Source organism: Lygodium microphyllum, chromosome 15 (assembly GCF_053477565.2).
Source record: "Lygodium microphyllum isolate KBCC chromosome 15, Lygodium_microphyllum_v1.1.10, whole genome shotgun sequence".
NCBI lineage: Eukaryota > Viridiplantae > Streptophyta > Polypodiopsida > Schizaeales > Lygodiaceae > Lygodium > Lygodium microphyllum.
This window is the reverse complement of record NC_141149.1, coordinates 108,135,360-108,147,635: the sequence shown is the minus strand read 5'-3', so window position 1 is coordinate 108,147,635 and position 12,276 is coordinate 108,135,360. Positions and strand designations below refer to the sequence as shown.

General features: G+C 46.3%; 1 protein-coding gene across 1 annotated transcript in view; it reads right to left on the bottom strand.

Annotated features, from left to right (window-relative positions):
- LOC148024888 (guanylyl cyclase 1) overlaps positions 1 to 12,276 on the bottom strand; it is a 75,550-nt gene that overhangs the window by 24,252 nt on the left and 39,022 nt on the right. The window contains exon 3 of the mRNA XM_087694557.1: positions 3,256 to 3,367. Coding sequence (XP_087550683.1) covers positions 3,256 to 3,367 — 112 coding nt within the window. The remainder of the gene's footprint in view (positions 1 to 3,255; positions 3,368 to 12,276) is intronic.

The window sequence follows — 12,276 nt, the reverse complement described above, 5'->3', positions numbered from 1 at the left end:
TATTAGTTTCATCCCACCCAAAGCACCCAACACATACACAATGAGAATGCAAAGGAATAATGCATAAGGACATGCTCATGAAGCAAGGTGCCACTTGGACAATACCCTCGTAAGGGAGTTGTTCACTTATTCAAGCATCCTTTCACAAGAATGATAAGGTGATGAAATGCAATATGTATGCAATGCAAAAGGTAGATATAAGGAAGGGCTACCAATGTCGAAAACATATATGTACCATGTGCAGAACGCAACCCCATCTCAAACCATGGATGTCAATGTCAAAGGATGGGAGGAGCTGATGTTGACTATGTGGTGTTAAGAACTTGATAAAGAAGTGGATGTAGAAACACCTCAGCTAGAAGAGCTATGCCAAAGAAGCAACTACCTAGTAGCTTCCAAGAAATGCCTAAAGTTGAGCCTCAGGAGGAAAAGCCGCAAGCCTCCATGTAACTTGAAGGAACAAGGCTCACCAAGAAACATAATGGAGCCAATATGGAACAGACAACTAACCATGTCTCCAACCCAATCAGGACCAGTGCATACTTGCAACGTTATAATACAAAACCCAACATGTAAGCATCAGAAGAGACCAAAACTTGCATACCCATGCTTGACATTGAGATACTTTGGTGCTAATGCTAGAAAAACAAGGCAAAGCTAAAGCAAGACTGAAATGAGTCTTGTAAGTTTTCACTAAAACCATTCTTAGCTATAGCAACTATAGTCTTGAGTGCTTAGTGGTGAATAGGGAGAGTAATGTAGGGGGCTAGAGTGCACTTCGAGATTTTCCCCAAAGTAAGCAGTCAGTGAATTAACTGATCAGTTTTTCCTATTTTTGTGGCCTATTTATAGGCTGGCGAGCCCTTTAGGTGGAGAGAGAGATCGTCCAGCAGAGACACACTCAACAACCCTTGCACATATTTGCCTTCTTTATTTCAGAACTCATTCACTGGACATTTCTGCATTCTACTATCTCTTTCTCTCTCCCTCTTCTCTCAGTGTTCATTTTCTTTCAGTCCAGTCCTACACTTCCACATTAGCTGCACTTTGACACATTTTTATTGCCTACAATTAGCAAAACAAAGGCTACAAGATCTTTGCCCCTCAATCAAAGGTGGTTCAAGGTGACCATAAATCCAAATCTAGTGTTCCATGAGGATCCTTCCCTTCCTCATGGACCTTGGGTTGCTACCAAGAATAACTATAGAAGGCCTATTTTTCATTTCCAAGTCTTTGGATGTGATACCTAATAGGCTAACATGCATGTGCCAAAAGACACAAGGGGAAGTTGGATGTCACATCCAAACAGCACATTCTTATTGGCTACTAAGCAGACAAAAGGCTACAAGCTCTTTGACCTAATTCAAGACATGTGATCATGAGTCGACATATTGCAAGTCAAGATGTGGCACTCCATGAGAATCTCAATTCCTTCCCTTCCATATTTTCTCCTTCACATATTTCATCTTCTTTCAACGGTCCCTCTTCTTCCTCTTCATTGGGTTCCCCTCCCCTACTAGTTCTCAATGCCCCACCTTTCTTTTCCAAGTTACCTCCCCTTCTCTCTATTCCAAAAGTTCATTCTTCACTCCGCCCCAAACCACCTACTTCATTAGTGGTTCCCTTGCCTCCTCTCCTAACTTTAGAGGGGAGTGCAAATTTTGGCAAGAGGAGATCCTTCAAGATACAAGAGCTCCAAAGGTTCTCATGGCTGCCCAACCTTGTTCAAAGGACCAATGTTTCTCTATCCCTTGATGGTTCCGGCAACTTATGCAAAGGATTCCAATGTCAATTCTTGACAAAGACATCCATTGATGAACCTCAAAAGGCATATTTACAACAGCAACACTAGGAGCAAGGGCATTCACTTCGTATGAGATATGCCCCTTAGGACCAGGATTATGGAGGATCAGGGGCCTACCACCATTCAAAAGGCTGTTTCACAAGAATCTTGGCACTAAGCTATGCAAGACAACCTTGAATCCATTAAGCAGAATCAGCCTTAAATTTGAAACAATGTCCTCCATAGAGGAAAATTACTGGTGTTTGATGGGCAACTTTGGATGCTCGAAGAGGTGCTTCAGGTTGTGTTGTACTAAAGCTAGAGTTTACTGGTGCTACAACAAACAGCTAGGGTGGATTGTATCGTCACTAGTACAGATCCCAAATGTTAGTAGCCAATGAGCACTCAGTTAGGGCACAGGACTGGTAGGATAGATCTGTGTTTAGATGCTGATAAAGAAGAAAAGTCTATGTTTTGGCTGGTAGCAGCAATCTGGGCAACAAAAACTGCATTTGCAGCAGTAGATGGCTACATTTTGACAGCTGAGAGCTCAGTTTTGAGTGCAACAACAGCACGGCAGGAAGGGTCAGCACAGCCTGGAAAAGCAGTGTTGATGTGGGGCAGCGGTCATGGAACAGTGGATGATGATGTCTACAGCTGGAAGAGTTCTGGAAGCTGACGGAGGCTCATTACAAGCAATTGGAGTACTTGTGCAAGAAGTAGGGACCAGCATGAAGGCACCTCTTAGCAGCACCAAGTGTAGGTGGGCAGTGGAATCAACTGAACCATTCGTCTCAGTGAGCAACCTCAAAACAATTTCTTGGTCACTGGTATGTAGGACGACCATGACAATGATGATGATGATGATGATGATTGCCTTCGGGATCAATAATTAGGGCATGAAGAATGGCTCCCACCTTGTCCACTGTTTATAGAGTTTGGGCAGCCATTAAGTTTAAATTAGCCCTTTCTAGAGCTATTTAAGGAGACAACGTTGGCCTGTAAGTTGGAATTGAGTAACAAAATGATTTGTGTCCTAATTTATTGTTTAACCTTGATTAATAGTTTACCTATCCAAATCACACTCAATGATGCTAGTACATACTCCAGACCTTTTCCAAAAAGTGTCAGTCAGAATAGAGTGAGAAACATAATATCACTAGCTAAGAATACCATGAGGGCAGGATCTGGACAGGAGATTAAGCAACAAAAGAAGCCTACAGCAAAGATTTATCGGTAAGAAAACTGGGCATTGATTCCTAAAAGGGTACTATTCTTTTGGAGAAAAGAAATGTCACAACAATACAACATTAATTATCTCAATGAAGAGACCTTTTGCGAAGCCATCAAAAATAAAATGTGTTTTCTTGTCCAAGAACATCGAGAACAAAACAAGTAAGATTACAATATGGGAGCAAACTTGCTTTAATCACAATAACCTAAATCTGGAACAAAGAGAACAAAAAGGGAACCTTATAGAATGTCTCCACTGCAAAACTTGGATTTGCTCCTATGGTCACTGTCAAGAATGCTACATCCACTGCAAATAGTCGCAACAAATGTGCTAAATCAATTGTCCAGATGCTGCACACAAGTGAAGCAGTTCAAAGCTTTGCTCAAGTGGAAAAAAGGAGAAGTTTAAATACAAATATATGCACTTAATTTTAGGGATGCAATGTTTTAAAAAATTATCTATGAGGAGATCTTTTGCCACATGGAGTATAATCCCTTGCTGATTAAGCTTTGTTTATCACACATTCTAATGCTTTAACCATTAGAATATATCTAGGACTCTTATGTATGTGCCCCCACCATTCTCAATATAAACAGTCACGTCATTTCACACTCTTTACACATCATCATGGTTGTGAACTGGTTCCATCTCTGATCCACTGAGTTTACATAGCCTTGTTAATCAATAACAATTTTGCCAAAACAAATCCAAACACAGCATCATAGAAATGGCTTCCCCCAAGTGATTCACAAGCAGTTCTCTGACAAGCCATCATTTTCAATGTATCTGTTCCAAAATATGCTTTTCCATGTAATTTTTGAATGCTTAAGATAGAAAGAAAGGAAGGAGGAATGACATATTAAATTCTGCTAAAGGGCAAAGTGGCCTATGAGACCTAAACGTGTAATCCAAGTGAGATGAGATCTCATCATCAAGTACAGAGAACCTAAACCAGCTCAGACCTAAAAGGGATTGTGAGGTTATGAAAACTATAAGAGCTATTCGATACTATGAAACTATGAAAAAACTTTGACCTGAAAAATCATGTCTATGAGAGAAAATAAAAACTAAGCAAAATATAAACCTAAAAATGGACCAGCTATGGCATCATAGGGTCAATCGCCAATGTCCATCTCATGAGCTGCCATGATGTTAGGAGTGAGATATCTTAGTATGTGTTACATCCTTGGACATCTAGATGGGCACTAGTAGCATTGGTCACGGTGGCTACAAAGTGACTAGTGTGAATGCACTTAGGACACTTTGGGGTTAGGGAAGCCAAGTCCTATTTATAGGACTCAAGGCTCTATTGTGCGCATTCATTGTGTGATCACCACTCTTGGACTCCTGTCCCATTAGCCAACACATCCGTACACTACAATCCGGGATGGTGTGGGCTGGTGATATGGGACACCAACCCTTGGGATGCGGTCGTGACCTGCAGTGCTGCTAGCTCTTAAGATTGGGGGTGAGGGCCATAGAAATAGGGAACGCCTGTTCCGGGCCTTAGGAACGGATTAACGCATTCCGGCATGTGTTTGTTGGCGAAACGCCCATGGAACGTTCCTGCCCGTTCCCAGCCCCGTTCCTGCCCGTTCCGGGCCATTCCAGCAGCCATTTCCTGTTTGGAACAGCCGTTCCTTGGAATCAGACTGTCCCGCCTGCTCCCACCTCTGTCACCTGCCCCGCCCGCATGGGCCCTACCTGCTCCCGCCTCTCCTGCTTGCCTGCCTGCGGCCCCCCGCCTCTCCTGTTTGCCTGACGCCTCTCTCTCTCTCTCTCTCTCTCTCTCTCTCTCTCTCTCTCTCTCTCTCTCTCTCCGTAAAAGGTAATTGTATTAATTACGAAAAAAATGTACAAGTTTACATGATTACAAGATACACGATGGCTCTAAGCCATCGTGTGTAAAATCTCAGTACAAGACAAACCAAAAGATACAAAAGTCATGGCAAAGACGCGGAGGAAATTGCCATATGCCAGGGAAGTAAGTCCTCCTGAGGGAGTAAGTCAAAGTGCCGAATGAGATCTATCTACCAATGCAAGAGACCTTTAAGCCTCACAATATGTCCCCGAACATTAGAGGCCGAATCAAAAAGAAAGACATTCCGAGTGGTCCAATTGTGCCAGCATCCCCAGTATCAAAGAAAGTGAAACAAGATCTTCATATGCGACTGTGCCGGTGTGGGGTATTTTGGCCGTACAAAAACCCAATCAAAAGGGCTTAGTGAGAAACCAACCACTGCTCGCCAAACCGCTGACAAGAGCGACCAGATATTCTTAGCGAGAGGGCAAGAAATAAATCGATGACGGGCCGATTCCACAGTAGTGGTGCAAAAGAAACAATTGCCGTTAGAGATTCGACGCTTGGAAATGGCTGAAGCAAGAGGAAGACCACCAATCATCACCCTCCAAAGAAAGACCTTGCATTTGAAAGGTGTCTTATAAAACCAGCCCTCCATCACAGTTGCCTTCCACCATGACCGAGATTTTTGCAATCCCCATACAGTATTAGCTTTAGGAACCAGCCATTGATGATCTCTAATCAGAAGATGATACACGTGGTTAGTTGAGGCCTTTTCAAAATTCAACCGACCTGCAAGGTCCCAGTCCTGCCAAGGACGATCCAAAGCAAGAGCAGGAAAGGGTTGCCTACTTTGGAGCACTAACAAAAGCTGTTCCCATAAATCACGGTATCCACGAGGGATTCTGAAAAGTCTCTTGGCTGTACGAAACGATATCAAAACATTACGACTGGCAAGGGTGGCATCTGCAACATCACAGAGCGTGCAAGGACAAATGGCTCGGTAACACCACCATTCAGCATAACCCGCGAAGAAGCCGCAGCACTAATGGTGTAGATCAAGCGGGACATCCGAGTACCAAAGCCCATAGTAGACATAAGTTCTGCAATGAAAGACCAGTCCAAGTAATCAAAAGCCTTTTCCAGATCCAATTGAATCAATACCACTTGCTGATCAGAGTACCTTGCATAGTCAATAGCCATTTGCACATTTAAAATATTATACAGAATATTTCGGCCCTTAATGAAACCATATTGAAGAGGATGCACAATGGCCAAAAGATGCTTGTGGAGCCGATTCGCCATCACTTTGGAAAAGATTTTATACATCGAACCCATCAAAGAAATTGGTCTCCAATGTTTCAACATTGACGGCGAAGGAACTTTTGGAAGCAGTTTAATAAGACCTTCTTTCCATGAGGAAGGCATGAACCCTGTTTCCCAAACCTGTTGAAACATAGTCGTCAATGGTTTCACCAGTTGGGTAGCAGAAATCTCAAAGAATTCATTGGTGAGACCATCCCAACCGGGACTTTTATCCTTGGGCAGGTGTAACAAAACATCCATAACCTCCGCCTCACAAATATTTGTCTCCAAAGTAGTTTGCATATCAAGTGGACCAGATCATAGAAAACTGAGCGTGCATGAGTAACTTGGTCAGAAGGTGAAGGAGAAGAACCAAGAAGGTCTAGAAAATAATTCCTGCATATATTCACAATAGTCTGAGGATCAATGACCATTCGACCTTTTGGATCTTGGAGTCTAGTCATATTTCTCGAGCAGGAGATGCATGTAGAGCTCGAAAGAACTTATGAGTCTGACAACCACTATCATGCAAATTCTCAGTTAAATTTTGCAATTTGGCCTGCTGATAAGATTTCAACTGAAACTCTTTAATAAGATCAGCCAACGCATCACCAGTGATAGCAGAAATACATCATCTAGAGTGTCCACCAGCAGAGAACGAACCAAAGCCAGTAAGTCCTCCGCTGCTTGTCAACGGCGCCGACAAAGAGAGGCATGATGGATCCCATACTACCGAGCAACCCGCTGCACATTAGAGAGCAATCGTTCAAAAGAAGCATTGCCCTCAGAGGCAAAGTCCAATAAAAATCTATCAATCAATTGCTGCATATAGTCCTGAAAGATTGAATGCTTCAAATAAGACGAGTTGAAATGCAAAGGGAGTCTATCCAGAAATTGCTTAAAAGGTGCAATGGGTTGAGCAAGTATCTCAAGCTGTAGAGGAAAATGATGCGACAAGACATATTGCTGCAACACTTTCATTTCTAGCATCTCAAGAAGAAAATCATCATCCTACATGATGTACATGCGGTCCAACCGCGACCATGTAGTTGCATACTGCGCAGAATGGAAAGTAAACCCTGTAGAAGAAGGGTGTAGCCAAGACCAAAGATCTTGCTTAAGTACAGCAAGAGCAAACGCATTCCACACACGACTTTCCGGAGCGTCCATCACCGAATGCTCTGATGTGGACTGTGAAGAATCAACACACATTAAAATCCCCCATCAAAAAACCCCGTCTGCCAAGTGACAAGGAGGTCTGCAAAGTATTCCAAAGATCCCGGCGGGATAGAGAGTCATTCGGAGCATAGAGGCCCAGCAACCATAAGATCTCTCCTTCAACTAAAACTTCAATCACCACAAAACGGCCATGTACATCATTTTTAATAAGAATAGGCTGATATTTCTCATGTACAATCATAAGCACACCAGAATAATGCATGGCATGTGTCCCTGCATAAAACAAGCGAAACCCATGGCAATCCACAAATTTTCATGCTTCATCGTGACTCTTGTGCTCAACAGCACACAAGACATCCCACTGATTCTCATGCAATACAGTCCACATGGCATGTTGCTTATGGCGAGAACAAATGCCTCGCACATTCCACGTGGCTATCTTCATGTGTATTCAAAAAGAAAATTAAAAACGAGGCACAGCTTGCCTCGATTTAACCTTTTATGCTAGAATATCAAGAACTCCCTCATCCAAAAAATCAGCTAACACGACAAAGGAGTTCTGACGGCCGGCTTTAGAGGTAAACGGACTATCCATTGTCTTGGGGATGGAACGGGGATAACGACGATCCCATGGAGTAATCACATTACCTCTAGTATCAAAAGCCAACTTAGCAGATGGGCCCTTCGGACCGTCCGTATATACTTTCCTAGTAGACTAATTACAGGGAGCAGAGGAAACCATAGTATGAGCATTGTGCTTTGAAGACAACATTTCTTTCCTGCGCATATAAGTGCGCATGGAATCTTGTGAAGCATTAGGCCCAGTATCCACCAAGCCAGCATCAAACCTTTTACCTTTTTTGGCACGCACATCTACCCAATCATTGCCACAGGAATCCAAACCCGAAACGTGTTGTTTACCTTTATCCAAAACTTTAGGTGGCTGCGTTGCATCCTGCAACGGAGCATCAAGCACCATATCTTCCATGGGCAGCACAACATGCTCAGCATCTGAAGTCGGTTGCTTCTCTGGGCATTGGCATTCGGCCATAAAATGCCCCAATTTTCCACAGAAAAAGCAATGCCCTGCAAAGTTGCCCCATTTCAAACGAAAGTGCAAAGGATGCATGCCAGAGCAATTAAGACGTAACCAAGCAGGCCTTTTCCTAGCAGTGTCCCATAACATACACAAACGGTTACGGTTCATGGCCCTTAGGCTCGGGGGGACCAGAACAGTGCCCACAACGGCCATGGCATCCTTTAACAGTGGCCAATAGACAGCTGTGGACAATTTTCCACTTCAGCCCACACCGGGCATTCACGTTGAAGCAGGCACTGAAAATATGCCATTGGGTGCACAACATGGACCAAACGGCGATCAAAAAACAATGTCAGTTTAGACAAGAGATCAACACGGTGCTTCTCAGATTTCAACAGCACCTCATAGAAGCCTCGGGGCCCAACAAAAATCTCCTCAACACACTCCCCTTGTAGTAGATGGTGCAGCCACTGGCAAATATGGGAAAGCATTGGGATCCTGCCAGTGAAGAAGAGTATAACAGCACGGTCAACAAAGCGAGGAGCGCCAACAACAAGGACCTGTCACGACTAGTCAACCTGATCGACAGCGCAGCGAGGCGCAAGAATTCGACCATAGCGGAGGAGGGCTCAAACCATCGGTTTACCGAGGAGCTCGACGTGAGCGCATTCCCAAATGCTATGCAGCAAATGGTGAGCAGTTACGATGCGCATGCGCGGTATGAGCACCATGGCAGAACGGCAGATGCAATCATTGCAAACCTAGAGGAGGAGAGAAGGCTAGCCCGCAAGGCATTGCAAGGCATAGCCGAGTATAATAGGGATCAACAAGCCAGGAGCCTGAGGCAAAGCATGGAGCTGCATGAGGTACAGCGAGTGCCAAACTTGGCTGGCCGGAACCGTACGGACCAGGAAAGAGCACTTGAGGGAGACCTGACGCTGAGCGAGCTCCTCATGAAACGGCTGCTCGATAACACCGCAGTAGAGCAAAGTGCCACTGCACTAGCAACGTCACTGCTTGCAGGGTTAGGGGCAAACCAGGGCTCAAAGAGTCAGGCCAAAATACCTATTGTCGCCAAGCAACTCGACAAGTACCAGCCACATGACGATCCGTACAGCTTTGTCGAGCAGTTTGAGCAAGTCTGCAAAGCCAATGGCCTCAACGACCAGACTCAACGTTCGCAAGCATTCGGACTTTGCTTAAGCGATAAAGGTAGGACATGGTATACAAGCTTGGATGCCATAGAACGGGCCAACTTCAATAACCTCAAGGATCTTTTTGTCAAAAGGTTTGCCGAGCCAGGATACTCCGACAACCTGCTAGTACGCCTAATGAACGTCAAGCAGAAGGAGAAGGAGAGCATCCGCAACTATGTGACCCACGTGAGGAGCCTCTTTAAAAGAATCCCTTTAGGCGAGCGACCGACTGACAGGGCAGTGTCGACTCTATTCATCAGCGGAATTCGAGATGAGGAGTTGTATAAGGCACTGGCAGGCAATTCAAGCTTGCAGCGAGACGTGGTGGCTAGGGTTTTTGAGGAAGCCATCAGAGTCGATGACCAGCTGAAAGAGCGGAGCTCCAGGAGCTCAAACCTAGAAGAAACCAACCCGCGGAGTTTAGAGAGAACGCTAGCCTCTAGTGAGCGGTCGAACCCATCACCCCAAGATAAGGGGAAGGCCACCGAGACAGACCAAGGCCTGGCGGAGGTCAGGATGGAATTAACCAAGATACAGGACATGCTGAGACGACCAACGCGGCCACACATCCAGTGCGTCTACTGTGGAGGGAACCACTTGCCGGCTGAATGTCAAGTCCCTAGGTCAAGACCTTGCGCCAACTGCGGGAGGTTCGGCCACGATGCCGCACAATGCAGACTACCAAGAAGGTTTCCATACTCGCAACCCTACGGCCAGCCTTATCTAGCTAACAGGCCACAGCCATTCTTTGGAAGGGGAGCCCTATTGGCTCTACCCGCGCCTAACGATATGAAACCCGCCGTCCCTAGAATGGACATAAACCCCACCGGCATTCCTAGACCGCCTGGTCCTTATGTGACCCACCCACCGAGCGACGCTCCAGTTCATTATGTGGAGGAGCCAAACGATGAAGAGACCTACATTTACCCTTACGTCTCGCATGACGACGAGGGTAATGCGGTCCTCATGGATTATCGACCCGTGCCGGTGATGGCGTTGGGAAGAGGACGGGGGAGAGGCCTAGGAGGGCAGCCACAGGATCCAATCACTTGTTGGACTTGCAGGCACCCCGGTCATGTCTCATCACGTTGCCCCGAAAGAGAGCAACAAAACAGGGACAAGGCGGATCAAAGGTGCGCAGAGTGCGGAATCACCCATCTTTTCGTTGATTGCCCAAAGCGGAAGCCATCCTCTAGCGCAGCTAATTTGCCATCCGTCCCATTAGGGTTGTTTGGTGTCGAAAACCCCGACGGGGAGGCCACACCTATTCCCTTGCGAGTTATGACCCGAGCCCAAACCAAGCAGGCCGGTATCTCTCTGCCAGGACCTAGCAACCTGGACGCAGCCTCAATAGGAAAAAAAAGCCGCAGGCGGAAGAAGAAGAGGTCGGATGCTAAGGTCACATTGAAGACCGAGAGTGCTACAACTTTAACTGCTGGGAAGAAAGTCTCAGACGCGGAGGCAGAGACTTCAGCCCCTAAGACAGCCGAAAAGGGAAGTGCTAGGATAGGGGAATACCCGCACCCCAAGCGACAATTGGAGGCCATAGAAAAGGTGAAGGAATGGGTGAGGGAGGCTCAACAGCACCTCAAAGATGTGGAACCCGTCACGGAGGACGAGATCGATGATCTCTCCAGCATAAGCACGCCACGGTCACCACCTCCACCTAAGTCAGCCGAGGCTACTGTGCCACAAACAGTGCCACTAAGACCAAGCCTGGACGCAACAGAGCCGCAGATCAGCCGTGGCCGTTGGCCCGGACAGTCTAGCTTAAAGGAGGGACAAGCACTTAGCAATCTCCTGACCACACTAGTGACCACCCCCGTAACATTTGGCCTGGGAGATCTGCTTAAGCAGCACCCTGCCCTATGGCAAGACCTTAAGCAATGAGTTGAGGGCTCACAAAAGCAGGTCACGGTAGACCCGCAAGACCAGGATGCAGAAACACAATTGCCCAGCCTCATGCTGCACTCTGAACCTAAATCTTTGCACGTCAATGCCTTTTGGGAAGGCTCTGAAATGCACGCAGTCCTGCCGGTCCTAGCCCTGGGTGACTCAACAAGGAAGGAAATCGTAGATACGGGAGCTAGGGTTAGTGTGCTTAGCCACGCGGTGCTGCAAACTTGGGGAAACCCGCCTGTTGAAGCTGCTAGGTTTAACGTTACGCTAGCAAACGGTATGAGAGTGAAACCATTCGGGGTCCTGAAAAATTGGCCAATAAAGATCGCAGGAGTCCATGAAGGGAGTGGACTACGATGTCCTATTAGGCCGACCTTGGATGCGCAACGCTAGAGTCATCGAAGATTGGGGTAACGGCTTGATCTTCCTTGGCAATAGAACTAATGCCGTACGAATAGAAATGGACACTTGGAAAACCTCACCAGTCGACCTGGACGCCATCTCAGCTATGCTCAAAGGGAACACTCAAGTCAGGAAGCCCTATGAGTCCTTGACCAAGTATATCCCCTACCCAGAGGATGAGCGGGATTGGATGCACGTCCTCGCTACAATTGACCTACCGTTCTCCGACCAAGAGGCATACAAGCAAGCCATCAAAACGGTTGGCAAGGCAAACAGAACACTTCCTACGCCACTCTACATGATGGCAGCAAGCCCCCACGAAGGGCTTGAGCCTGTTACTTTCCAAGTTCCTTCCAACAAAAGGGAACTCCAAGGAATACTGGAGAACTTAACGGACCGGCTAACAAGCAACGCAGCCGCCAACGTCAAGCCGCTCCA